Source organism: Microcaecilia unicolor, chromosome 3 (genome assembly GCF_901765095.1).
Source record: "Microcaecilia unicolor chromosome 3, aMicUni1.1, whole genome shotgun sequence".
In the NCBI taxonomy this organism is placed as follows: Eukaryota; Metazoa; Chordata; class Amphibia; order Gymnophiona; family Siphonopidae; genus Microcaecilia; species Microcaecilia unicolor.
In genome coordinates this window covers 135,618,273-135,632,956 of record NC_044033.1, presented here as the reverse complement: position 1 = coordinate 135,632,956, position 14,684 = coordinate 135,618,273, and the positions used below count along the sequence as shown (strand labels likewise).

Here is a 14,684-nt window from a genome sequence, read left to right as displayed (position 1 = left end):
GCAGAAGAAAACCTTTGGGCCTCTTTTATTAAGCTGTGTTAGCAGTTCCCGCGTGGCAATGCTGACGAAGCCCAGTCAAAATGAATCAGCTTTGTCGGTATTACTGCACCAGGGACCACCAGCGCGGCTTTATAAAAAAGGCCCTTTGATTTTTAAGTTTGAGGTGATTTTAAACCGCAAGTCTGAATGAGCAGGTGACTGGCATTTACTCTTGCTTTGGGGCAGATTTTTTTTAAACATAATGGGCCACATTCAGTAAATGGTGCCCACCTTTAGACGTCAAAAAGATCAATATTAAACCAAATCTATATAGGTCGCTTAGCACTTAGCAACCTTTATAGAAGAATGCTTACCTGGGATTCCCGCACCCAACTTTGGACATGAGGACTTACACCTGACAAAAGCTAGTATATATTCTGTTGCCTCATTGATGGTAGTTGGGCGCGGAAATTCAAGTATTTTATAACATCACACCTAATTTATGGGAAGGCCCCTGACTCACCCATGCCTTTCCACAGCCACACCCCCTTTTCAGTTGCACACTATGGAATTTAGATGCCCAGTGTTATAGACTAGCACATAGGCAGATCTGTGCATACATCCTAATTAGTGCTAGTTAACCTCAATAATTGATTGATAGCACACAATTGACTAATTAGTTTCTGCACACATTTGGGATTCGCACCTAAATTTGAGTACCCAGATTTTGGCAACCTATATAGAATTTGGGGAAATGTTTTGCCATTGCAAAAGTGGAAATACATGCAAACTTTTATGGCCCACTCAAAACATGTCCACATGGGAACTACATGCTGCGGATCTTTGTGTAGATAAGCATTTACATAGATTTCCATTTTTAACCCAATATATCAGCTTGCCCTTCTCCAGTGTCTTTTACCCAACCTTTCAACCCTTTCACGTTCTTGATTTCTCTATCTGTCCCAAGCATGTTTACATTCTGTTATAATGTACTCTTCTACCCTATCTCCTTGTTATTTCAGGCTATCATCTTTCATTTTTGTTTTTGTAAGTCATACGCTTAATTCAGTAGCCAAGCCCCCTCTCATGTCTTAACCCTTAGCTTCAAAACAAATCTAATCGGCCACCTGAACTTGTTGATATTACGATTACAACCACGGTGGCTCTGTGCAAGTTACCACAGCCTTCTTGGAAGCCTGATGAAGTAGTATCACAACTGAATTGTAACTATTCTACTTCATGCAGAGGGTTAATTCAACCAAATAATTCATCTTACAAATGCAACTTGTGAGTCCAAAGTTATGAGTCCAAAGTTACCAAAGCAAAGAGATTCTGTATCTTTTAATGAAAGATAAAACAACCATATAAACAAGATACACAATTTACAGAGAAAGGATCGACTTTAATACATTTTTGAATAAAAGGAGTGGTATAAAAATAAATGCAAGAAAACATTAACAAAGAATATACATATAACAGACAGGTACGTGTTTCTGAATATGAATACATCATGAAATGAAACAATCTGTGCTAATTTATTGTGCAATATATGTGATGGAATATAATGTATATTTATTAAATTTATGCATATTTTCTTTTATATTTTTTTCCATTTTGTGACTGATAAGTGTTTTGTACTAAACAGTTTATAGCAGAAGCTTTTCTCATCTTTCACTGTACTTCAGTTTGCAGGAGAATATGAGACACAGAAATCCAGCTGATACGGAGGACAATGTTGACAGTTATCTTTTGGGATGGAGGCATCAGAAGACTGAGTTCACCGGTCTGTAATGCATTGGTATACACAGAAGAAAACAATTTGGGTCCTTGCTCATGCAACAACTGGTCTATTGTCCTCTGAGTTTAGGCAATCATTGAGCTACAATATGCACTGCTCCCATGCTACAAGGTCATCCTTTTACTGGGATTTCAGCTGGTTAACCTCTTTGATGTCTGTGATTTTCCCTGAAGAAAAAGAAAACAGTAAGAATAGAAAATGGACATTGACTAAAAATCGTGTTCACTAGCCCTGTTTGCCTCATTAAAGTGTGGCTATATTTTACATCATTTCAGATCAGTATATTGGTAAAACAAAAACATTTACTATTGGTCTTGACATAACTCAAGATCGAGCACCAACTACAAAGTTCTCAGAATTTCTCATGCTATAACCTATGCTGTCCCAGCAGTTCATTGATTACAGTGGAATACTGATGTCACACAACCATCTTCATCAGATCAGAGATATTAATCAATAACTTTTAGAAGCCTTAGATGTTCTATACATATGGTTTTATATGTATATATTGTCATGTACTGTTAATAAAATGTTTTTAGTTTGTACATTTTCATTGGTGGTTCAACACAAGTTACATTCATGTTCAATAGGTATATACACAAAAATATCAATTTCAGAAAAATTCTACATATATAGTTTTAGATGGCAGACAACAGAGACTTAAAGTGGCATACAGTACTCCCAGGATAAGCATACAGGGACCCTTTTATGAAGTGGCGATAAGCCCAGCGCAGGCTTACCACTCACTAAAAGGGAATTACCGTCAGGCTACTGCAGACAAAGGAAGGAGATGCACAAGGATGGAGTGGAAGGGAGAGAGGAGAAATGCTGGACATAGATGGAGGGAAGGGAAGACAGAGGAAGTAGATGCACATGGATAGAGGGGAGGGGAGTGAGGAGAAATGCTGGATATGGATGGAGGGAAAATTGCTGAATTTAAGGGCTGGATCAGAACACTTTAAGAGCAGATACTGAAACTGGAGGAAGGATAGGGACAGGGCTACAGATGGTAGACAGGACGCATAAGGACACAGGAGGATGGTGGACATGGTGAGTGAAAAAATATCAAATGGACAGAAGACACTGAATAAAACAGAAGACACTGGGACCAAAGCGAATAGAAAAACTAAATGATCAGACAACAAAGGTAGAAAAAAGTATTTTATTCAGAAATTATTAATTGGAATATGTCAGCTTTTTGAAATGTGCATCTGTGATATTTTGCATGTAAGTTTCAATTTTTCTGGTATTGCTGCATGCTGAGTCTGACTTCTTGAGGTAACTTTCCAGTTCAGTATTTTGCCTTCATATTTTTTTTATTTCTAGTTCCTTGTGTAATATCTGTTGTGTCATGTGTTTTTCATGTGTGATCAAGGTGCAGTATTCTGCTAGCATGTAGTATTTGTAGCCCTTTTTACTTTGTTTTGTGTTCACTAGGTAGTGTACTGGTGTTTTAGAGCCCGGTGTAATTACAGTGCTGCCTTTCCACGCATAAGGTTGTAGCTTGTCCTGCCCTTGGAATTAGTGCTGTTATAGTTTGGTAAGGTTATGAGTGTGTTTTTGCACAAGTTTGTGTATAGTGTTTTGCAGTGGAGAGATTGTGTGTTGGCCTTACTGAGGTGGCACCAAAACATCAGAAAGGGTTTTAGAGGCTAAATCATAACACACTACCTCTTGAAGGATCTACATATAGAGCTTATGCATTTCTAAGGTCTACACGGGCATGGTATCGGAAAGGGGGTGTGGAAATACTACTGGAGAGGAAGAGGGAGTGCTGGGTAAGGAGGAAGGAAGGGAGAAAGAGCTGTCTTTTTTGGGAATAACCATAATAAATATGTATGAGATCATACATATTCATTATGGTTATTCCCAAAAAAGCCAGCTTTTTCTTCCTTCCTTCCTTCCTCCATATTAGCATATTCATTTGCATATATATATATATATATATATATGCAAATGAATATGCTAATATGCCACACCCCATACTTTGCCCCCCCCCCCCAAATGAAACAGTCAAACTACGTCCATGCCTGCTTCCGAGTCTGTCTCTCTCCTGCTCCTGTGTGCCAGGACCTGAATAATTGCAATAACACAATAACCCGGGTCCCGGCACACAGGAGCAGGAGATGACAGACCGAGGCATGGACAGACACAGGAAGGTAAGGGGGTGGGGTGAGGGAGGCGGCCCGAGTGTGGGGGGCAGCCTGAACGTGTGTGTGGGGGCACGGCATAGCTTCTGCCTAGGTAGGGGGGCAGTCCTGCCCTGGGCCCGGCTGTGTCTCTCAGTGGCCCTGGAACAAGGTGTGCAGACAATAGCACTTATTTTTGAACAAGAAAAACATCCAAAAAGTGGCAATAGGGCAGATATATGTTTTTCTCACAGAAGTACAACCAAAGTGTATAATAAAAAAAAAAACAACCAGAAAAAGGTCGGCCACGTTACAAGATGGCGGTACGCAAGTTTGTGGGTTGAGAACTTCAGAGTTTAGTTTGCCAAATTATTTCTTCTTTTAAGCGATGCCGCATACAAAGTGCAAAGGATCGGTCAGGGGTGAGTCCTCGCTGCCCCGACCGCCCGCTAGGCAACAAACAATGGAGTGATACACCACAACTACATCTACCCCGATATCCGGAGGCAGTCCAGCAGCCCCATTGGGAGGAGACCAACGGAGCCTTGGACTTGATGTTACCTTATCTCCTCCGGAACTCGAACCCCCGCCCCAGCCTGAAGGACGCTACCCTCAGAGAGGGTTCCTGGGACCGGAAGTGGTTTTGCAGGGGCCCTCGGAGCGAGGAGTGGAGGTGGCAAAGACCGACGGAGGGAAGGAAGAGAATGTTCCCCTTCCTCAGCCAAGTGCTTCAATCACCAGATCTGGGACGGTGACGCTGGAGAGAATCTGGGAAACTCTCCAGCGTTTGGACATGTCAGTGGTCAATTCAACAAAAGAAGTTTCATCTTTTGTAAGTAAAGTGGATTCACTTTCTATAAATATGGAAAATATAAGACAAGAATTTGGTTCGCAGGTTAAAGATTTAAAATCAGAATTGAAAACTCTCCAGGAGTTCAACATAACTACAGTCAAAGATAGAACCTTTATTCACCGGAAAATAGAACAAATTGAAAATTTTCAGCGTAGATTAACTCTACGTTTTTTCAACTTTCCAAAATCTATGGGAGTCAGTCCTCTGGACGTATTTAAGAAATATTTAATGGAGATCTTACATTATTCCCCAGAAACGTTTCCGCCAATAAGTAAAATCTACTATATTCTACCAAAGAAAGATTTACAACAACTTCCGGAGGTTCCTGACTTACCAAGAGTAAATAAAGATACTCTGAATTTGACTGATTTTTTTAGAGGCCTCTATATCTGAAGAATCTGAAAGGTTGACTTTGATGGTGACGTTTGTATTTGAGCAAGATCTGGAGGCAATTAAACGCCTATACTTTAGAAACTCAAAGATTCTCTTCCTGGGTAAAAAGATATGGATGTTCCCAGATGTAACTAGATCAACCCAGGAAAGAAGGAAAGCTTTTCTAACTCTTAGGGCTGAAACTTTGGCTCTGGGAGCATCATTCTATCTCAACTATCCTTGTAAATGTGTGATTAAACTTTTGGGGATAAAATACATTTTTTTTCAGCCTGAACATCTTAGTGAATTTATAAAAATGAAGAAATTGGCTGCTGGCTAGAACCAATTATTCGGGTATATTTAGTTTGGATAGATGGGTGCTAAGCTATATTATTCTTTAAGTTTTCCTTAGTATTCCTCCATGTATTTTCTTTCATGTGGCCTTCCTTATAGTGGTCTAAAGAGGGGGGAAAAATGTTTTTCTTACAAAAATATAATTGTAATTACAATTTTAAGTTCCGTATTGCTGGTTCAAGTTTGTATATGACTTGTAAAAAATTTAAATGTATTAAAAAAAAAAAAAAACAACCAGTCGAAAATGCCAGTATATCTAAAACTGAACATTACCAGGGGGGACATTTCATAGGTGTGACGTGGGCGTGACTTGGGTGATCTTAGGGAATGGATATCTCCAGCCCATAATGGATAGCAAAAGAACTTCCTTCTGGCAGGAAAAAAAACATCCACAATTGGACCACCTTTAAAAGCGTTTAGGGTAAGTGCCAACTTGTCTTTTGACCTATTTGTGATTTTATAGAGCTGGAGAACGGAGAGCTAGGAGCCTTGGTTATTGAGAAAGAGTTGTTGAGTGCTGTCTTACCGTTTGTTTTTCCCCAGTCTCAACCTTGTTTCCCTTACAATTCTTTCCTTGCTTCTTCTGTAACTCACCTACCCAGGTCCCCCCCCCCCCGCTAGCCCCCCCACCACCACCACACCCACCTCTTTCCCTGTATCTCTCCCCAACACCCATCTTTATATCCCCTTACTGTTTGTTGAGAACTGTTTGTTGGTGAGAGGAGAGCAAGTGATTTATGTTGTAAGTGTGTTTGAAGACTGAGTGTTGGGAGAGTAAATGATTACCGCTATGTCTGTGTGTGAGGACTGTTTGCTGGTGGTGGGAAAGTGCTGGGCATTGTCTGTTGGTGGAGGGACTCACAAGGCTCACTAGGTGTAGTAGGTAGGTGGAGGTGTGCACAGTCCTTATTTTGGGGTAAGTCAGTTGCACCTGTGGTTTTTGGAAATGCATGCACTGGTGGCTCACAGTGGAATGGAAATGGATGAGGCTCTGGAGGAGAGGCCCCACAGGAGATACCCCCATACCTAGATATTCAGGCCTCGCACCTGTTTTCTGTACCTCATCAATGCCCAATGCCTCACCAGATACCGGCTTGACAGGGCTACTATCCAGCACCTTTCTGACCAGCTTCAACACCTCCTACAGCTCAAGACCCATAGGAACAATCCAATCCCTGTCCACCTGAAGGCCACCACCTCGCTTTTCTGGCTAGTGGTAGCTTTTGCTGTGAACATGGACCTGACCCAGCCTGCCATTTCCAATTGCCTCACCCACACCTCAGAGTGCATCACCTTCCCACTATCCTCCAGGCCCTGCAGAACAACATGGCTCAGTTCTACGGCATAGCTTGCTTCCCCTCGATTATAGGTGTTATCGACTATCGATTGTGTCAAATGTCCACAATCTAAGGGGAGATTGTGGACGTATGTGCCCAATACCCAGGTTCAACCCGTGATGTCTACATACCACAGCATTCTAGAATATACCATAGGTTTGACCAAGGGAAGATCACTTGTGACTGGCTCCCAGGTAAGTGCACAAACAATACCAGCAACTACACAATGGTATATAATCTTGTAATGAACATGATCAACTGAACCAATATTGCACATCAAAGATATCCTGCCTAATGGTAGCACTGCAGAACAGATTATATGTGTAATTACTGGTATTGACTCCTGAGGTAGGCCTTACAGCCGAAACATGGCTCGTGTTGAGTCATTGATACCTACCAATAAATTTCTGAACCACACCATTTGGTTTCTGTCACCTTTGCTGTTTGTGTTCCTATTTGTTTTCTGCAAGGGTTCTTCTTTTGTTGTGTCCTAGGTAAGCGCAATAGGGATCCGCCAACTTCATATCCCCTCCTCCCACAAACCTTCTGCAATGCCTCCCTCCAGGTGCCTCCACAGCCCACAATTCACACCCTACCTCCACTAAGCACCAGGACCAGCCAATACACACCCATGTCTCTCATTCTGCTTCCCCCCACATTTGACAGAGGATACCCACAGCGAACTTGACTCATGACCCCACTAGTACACCGCCAAACCATAGTGGAGGACTACAACAACAGACATCGGACCACAGGTAGTATAGAGTGCACCTTCGGACAGCTCAAGAACAGCTTTTGATATCTTGACTGGTCCAGAGGGGAGCTCCTCTATAGCCCCAAAAAGGTCACCAAGATCTTCATGGCCTGCTCCAGAGGAGCCACAGCCACAACAGAAGGCCCGACCTAGATGATGAGCTCGCTCTCCACTCCCTGCCCAAACAACAGAGAAGAGTGCACACCAGCTGGGGTCCAAGCCAGGGAAAGACTCATACAGACCAATTTTTAGTGAAAGCAGGTGATATTTATTTACATAGTAACATAGTAGATGGCAGCAGAGAAAGACCTGTATGGTCCATCCACTCTGCCCAACAAGATAAATTCATATGTGTTACTTTATATGTATACCTGACCTTGATTTGTCCCTGCCATTTTCAGGGCACAGACCGTAGAAGTCTACCCAGCACTAGCTCCGCCTCCCAACAACTAGCCCTGCCTTCCAACCACCGGTGATGTCACCCAATCTCTGCTAAGCTTCTGAGGATCCATTCCTTCTGAACAGGAATCCTTTGTCTATCCCATGCATTTTTGAATTCCGTTTTCATCTCCTCCAGTGGGAGGGCATTCCAAGTATTCACCACTCTCTCCGTGAAAAAATACTTCCTGACATTTTTCTTGAGTCTGCCCGCCTTGAACCTCATTTCATGTCCTCTAGTTCTACCACTTTCCCGTCTCCGGAAAAGGTTTGTGGATTAATATCTTTCAAATATTTGAACGTCTGTATCATATCACCCCTGTTTCTCCTTTCCTTCAGGGTATACATGTTCAGGTCAGCAAGTATCTCCTCATAAGTCTTGTAATGCAAATCCCATACCATTTTTGTAGCTTTTCTTTGCACCGCTTCAATTCTTTTTACATCCTTAGGAAGATACTAGGAATTATTAGGAAAGGGATGGTGAATAAGACATAAAATACTATAATGCCTTTTTATCGCTCCATGTAAAATCTTGTTTTTCTGTGCCTAGATCAAAAGAGAGAGATGGTTTGTGGTGGAAACTTGCTCCTTTTGTTTTGTAGGTGGGTGGAAGGATAAATTTGTACTAATTATCATTATGATGATGTTCATTATGGTGCTGATTGTGCTAATTATGCTGCTGCTGATTATGCTGCTGCTGCTGATTATGATTCTGATGTTATGATTATGTTGCTGCTGATTCTTATGATTATGATTACAATTACCTTATTAATACTCATATTGACCTTATTATTCAGGGGCCATTTTACTAAGCTGCAGTAAAAAGTGGCCTGCGGCTGTGTAGGCGTGTGTACAAAAAAGTTTTTTTTTTTTAATGTGATGGAAAAATGGAATGCGGTAAAACTGAAACCAGCGCGCATCTGAAACCGACCTGAGCCCTTAATGCCACCCATTGATTTAGCGGTAAGGGCTCATGTGCTACAAGTGCGGTGATCGGTTGGCGCACGCCAACTGCTGATTACCGCCAGAAATGATGTGTGTGGGAAGAAATAAATAAATAACTCACCCAGGCGTTTTGGGCGGCCGCCATATTTATATTAATATTGTGCTATTGCTTCTTTTCGGTTGGAAAACTTTTCGCCATCTGGCAACACTATTTAGAATGCAATGTACCTTTTTCTGACTGGTTCTAGCCAGCCTCAACTGCTAGCCTGCTCTTTTCAGCACACAAACCATGTGCTGTTATTAAAACCTTTCTTTAGAGGGGTTTCATATAGTAAATAGAATATTAACACAATAGCATAGTAAATGAGAGCAAATAAAGACCAATAAGGCCAATCTAGTCTGCCCAGTAAAGTGGCTAGAGTTATACCTGCTACTCCATCCAGGTTAGCCTATCTATGCCTTTGGTTTCAGGTTGCACCTGTTGCTCATTGCAGATTACACCTGTTTATGCCTTTTTTTGAAGTATGAAAGTCATTATGTTTGCTTTAATTCCATCATCTTGCTATAGAAGAGTTCTCAATATTTATTTCACGCTTTTTAAAATTCCATCACTACTTTTGTCCCCGATACCTCCACTAGGAGGGCATTCCAGGCACCCTTTCCATGAGAAAATGTTTCCCGATGTTCCTCTTAAATTTATCTCCTTACAGCTTCATTATATGTCTTTTAGAGCTAAATCTTCTCCTAAAGATTTGTTTGTTCATTTATGTCTTTCTAGAATGGTCTGTATAATATTAAAATGTTAAATTAGAAACTTAACACCACTTAACATAATTTGGCCTCAAGGCCAGTGCAACTTGGTAAGCAAGGTAGGTGGGGTGGGGTGGGGTGGGGTGGGGAGTGATGGTGACGACTTTTGCAGGTCAAGAACTCTGTTACCTGTTGCACTGGCCCTGCCTGGGCCAATCCCCCTCCTGTTGCTATCATTGCAGTTGCCACCGCTGCTTGACACTGCTGCACTTGTGCTCTGCGCTCACCAGCAGCAGCAATCAAAGCACCAATATGCGCAGGAGAGCCTTAGAATCCATGTACTCATGAAAGTCCTTTATAGCCATGCATACATGCAAAATAACTATGAAAAATATGAAATGATAGATTATGAGAGTTTGTATGGATGCATAACTTAGGGACCGTTTTAAAAAGGCATGGAAAGGTTACCACACAGGTAGTGCATGCCAAATAGGCCCAACCACTGGGGTAGCACAGGAGCTCAGCGGTAGTTCCGAAGTTGACACGCGGTCTCCCAAGGTAGAAAATAATTTTCTATTTTCTGCCACAGGGGCATTCCCGGCGGTAATAAGCAGCATGGCCACAATGCCACGTGCTGCCCAATTACAGCAGAGTTAATGCATGAGCCCTTACCACCTAGTAAATAGGAGGCGGTAAGGGCTCATGCGGTAAATGGCCAGGCACTAATTTTGGACTTAGCGCCTGGCCATTATTGCCAAAAATAGAAATTCGGCTTTTTGGCAGACACGCTAAGAGGTGGCCTGAGCATAGCATGCCTTTGTAAAAGGGCCCCTTAATCGGCACACTTCTACCTATGCAGTAGGCCAGGCACTAGAGAAAAAAAATGAGCATCATTCAGAGATATGTGGAATAGACAGCACCGTTGCTCAGTACCTTTTTCTTTGCCTGTAGCAGCTCCTGATAGGCACTGGATCGTATAAAACGAGGATAGGAATCACTTTTCATCAATTTGTAAATATGCTCCTTCAAAAACAAAAATATCCTTTGCAAATTAATTTGATAAAACTAATAAAACCATCACTATATCAACAAGTATAATATTGTAAAATCAACAGAGGGCAGAGAAAATTCTTACAGTTAAATAATGAGAACATTTTAAAAACCTTTGGCAATGCTTGCCTGTATAAAGGTGGTTTTACACCTGTAAATCAGAATATACATATAAGTATCTATTTATACATATACATATACAGTGGTGGAAATAAGTATTTGATCCCTTGCTGATTTTGTAAGTTTGCCCACTGACAAAGACATGAGCAGCCCATAATTGAAGGGTAGGTTATTGGTAACAGTGAGAGATAGCACATCACAAATTAAATCCGGAAAATCACATTGTGGAAAGTATATGAATTTATTTGCATTCTGCAGAGGGAAATAAGTATTTAATCCCTCTGGCAAACAAGACCTAATACTTGGTGGCAAAACCCTTGTTGGCAAGCACAGCGGTCAGACGTCTTCTGTAGTTGATGATGAGGTTTGCACACATGTCAGGAGGAATTTTGGTCCACTCCTCTTTGCAGATCATCTCTAAATCATTAAGAGTTCTGGGCTGTCGCTTGGCAACTCGCAGCTTCAGCTCCCTCCATAAGTTTTCAATGGGATTAAGGTCTGGTGACTGGCTAGGCCACTCCATGACCCTAATGTGCTTCTTCCTGAGCCACTCCTTTGTTGCCTTGGCTGTATGTTTTGGGTCATTGTCGTGCTTGAAGACCCAGCCACGACCCATTTTTAAGGCCCTGGCGGAGGGAAGGAAGTTGTCACTCAGAATTGTACGGTACATGGCCCCATCCATTCTCCCATTGATGCGGTGAAGTAGTCCTGTGCCCTTAGCAGAGAAACACCCCCAAAACATAACATTTCCACCTCCATGCTTGACAGTGGGGACGGTGTTCTTTGGGTCATAGGCAGCATTTCTCTTCCTCCAAACACGGCGAGCTGAGTTCATGCCAAAGAGCTCAATTTTTGTCTCATCTGACCACAGCACCTTCTCCCAATCACTCTCGGCATCATCCAGGTGTTCACTGGCAAACTTCAGACGGGCCGTCACATGTGCCTTCCGGAGCAGGGGGACCTTGCGGGCACTGCAGGATTGCAATCCGTTATGTCGTAATGTGTTACCAATGGTTTTCGTGGTGACAGTGGTCCCAGCTGCCTTGAGATCATTGACAAGTTCCCCCCTTGTAGTTGTAGGCTGATTTCTAACCTTCCTCATGATCAAGGATACCCCACGAGGTGAGATTTTGCGTGGAGCCCCAGATCTTTGTCGATTGACAGTCATTTTGTACTTCTTCCATTTTCTTACTATGGCACCAACAGTTGTCTCCTTCTCGCCCAGCGTCTTACTGATGGTTTTGTAGCCCATTCCAGCCTTGTGCAGGTGTATGATCTTGTCCCTGACATCCTTAGACAGCTCCTTGCTCTTGGCCATTTTGTAGAGGTTAGAGTCTGACTGATTCACTGAGTCTGTGGACAGGTGTCTTTCATACAGGTGACCATTGCCGACAGCTGTCTGTCATGCAGGTAACGAGTTGATTTGGAGCATCTACCTGGTCTGTAGGGGCCAGATCTCTTACTGGTTGGTGGGGGATCAAATACTTATTTCCCTCTGCAGAATGCAAATAAATTCATATACTTTCCACAATGTGATTTTCCAGATTTAATTTGTGATGTGCTATCTCTCACTGTTACCAATAACCTACCCTTCAATTATGGGCTGCTCATGTCTTTGTCAGTGGGCAAACTTACAAAATCAGCAAGGGATCAAATACTTATTTCCACCACTGTATATGGCAGCACACAATGATTAAAAATAGGTATGCTCTGGGTGAACCTTTCATGTACGTGTGTATTCTGTATTTTAGAATTTAATACAGGTATAACTTGGAAGTTTTAGCTATTAGCATTTACACCTGTTGAATCACACATAACCTCCTGCTAACTTCTCTTTAGAGATCTGGACCTTGCGAGAGGAACTGTGCTTATTTCTCTGATGTTCACAACCACTTTCCTTGAGGCATCATTTCAGTTTCACAGGGCAGCTACCTAATTAGCTCCTTTGGATATGAAGCTAATGACCTTTAATTTAGAACCACTATTCATGTTTTAGATATGCATAAGCTGGTATTGAGATGGGTATTTTTCATATATGTGTAAATCCCAATGTTGAAAGCCGGGAAATACATGTTGAAATTAAAAATTCTGCACACGGCAAGGGGAATGTGTACGTTTATGTCTGCCAATATAAACACTGGGATTTACACCTGCTCCTAGGGATATCTAAGCTTTAGAAAGTTGCTTATTTTGTGTAGTCTTTCACTGGTGGGAGTAGGGGGTGCTTGACCATTTAATCCCCTAGTATTTTTCTTCCTCCTGATAAGGACGCCAGCAAGAGATATCAGATTCTGTGAGAGCTTCAGAATAATACATGTATGTTAATAAAATGGTTGACATAAACGTGTATGTTCTGGCACATATCAGTACATGTTGATATTTCACAACATGCACATGTTCTGGCACATATATGCTTATGTTACTGTGTTCACCCCATTGATATTTTAGATGTCTATGGTTCTGAAATGGGTGCTCCTTCCTCATATAACCTGCACATAAACATCCATTCCTCAATGCAATTTAGGAATGCAAAAAACCACCAAGGGCCGTTCAAAATGGGATAGTGGAGAGTCTTTTATTAGCAGACCCAACATGGGCCGTGTTTCAGCATGAAATATGCCTGTGTCAGTGGTCAGTAGATTCAAATCTGATTAAAAATAAGGAGCTAGATGCTCTTATATTTCACAATCCAAAACTGATTAGCAATCAGTCATCAGAGGAAAGCACAAGTGCATCATCATATATCGGCATCCTTATTTTTAATCAGATTTGATTCTACTAGTTATTGGCATCAATTTAAGGATGCTGATGTCTTCAGCTACCTTCTTTCCTGGCTTTTGAAAAAATATAAAATAATGGCCCTACACTTAGTAACCCCTTCCTCTCTTCCTTTTCACTGACCCTTCTGGGTGAAAGGGTGTATAGTTGCTGGCTGGCAGGGATGATGATTTTATGTTTGGTGTTTGTTCTGGAGTTTATTCATCTGCAATTATACATTTACTAGCAGCCACTGAACAAGTATATATGTATGTATATATATATATATATATATATATATATATATATATATAGATATAGATATATATAGATATATAGATATAGATATAGATAGATAGATAGATAGATAGATAGATAGATAGATAGATAGATAGATAGATAGATATAGGTTTTGACATCTAACTTTGTTGTTTAACAGCATAATTTAAATAAAATTGAGTAATTTGTATAAAAATAAATGCCAAACAACACTTTCCATACCTGACCACCAGAATTTGCTGCATACTTACTTTTTTACTGTGTTCTAATGATCAAAAGTGACATCAGTGAGATGTCATTCTGCCCAATATTCAAAGCGTTTTAAATGGCCTGGAGAGGATCCTGGTCATTCAGTTGTATTTAACAGGTTAGTGCCATTGAATATCTACAGTTGGGGCCCGAGCCGAAACCAGCTAACTTGTGGGTGTTCCAGAAGCAGAGCTGGCACTTAAGTGTCAATATTCAGTCCTTAACCGCATAAGATAATCGTATAAATTGGACAGCATAAAAAGCAGTGCTTCTTATGTGGCTAAGGGCTGAATATTGCACTTAGTGGCCAACATACAACCAGATATTCAATACCGGTGCCCGAACATGACCCATCATTGAATATGCGGGAAGACAACTGGCGGCAGAGAAATGCTGACTGCTACTGATTATCGGTCAGGCAGCTTACACTGTCAAAATGGTGTTTACTGAAGAAGAAAGAGTTATTATCAAGTTTTTGCAACAAACTAAACATTACGGTGCAAAACAACTTATTGCTGAG

The 14,684-nt window shown here is 41.5% G+C and overlaps 1 protein-coding gene across 2 annotated transcripts in view; it reads right to left on the bottom strand.

Annotated features, from left to right (window-relative positions):
• Nucleotides 1–1,535: 1,535 nt before the first annotated feature.
• The window catches only part of RGS7 (regulator of G protein signaling 7), a 557,085-nt gene continuing 543,936 nt past the window's right edge, over nt 1,536–14,684 (bottom strand). For both annotated transcript variants that reach the window (XM_030196383.1, XM_030196384.1), the window contains 2 exons: nt 10,643–10,732; nt 1,536–1,944 (listed from right to left, as the gene is read on the bottom strand). In XM_030196383.1, the coding sequence (XP_030052243.1) occupies nt 1,909–1,944; nt 10,643–10,732 (126 nt within the window). In that variant the 3' untranslated portion in view covers nt 1,536–1,908. The remainder of the gene's footprint in view (nt 1,945–10,642; nt 10,733–14,684) is intronic.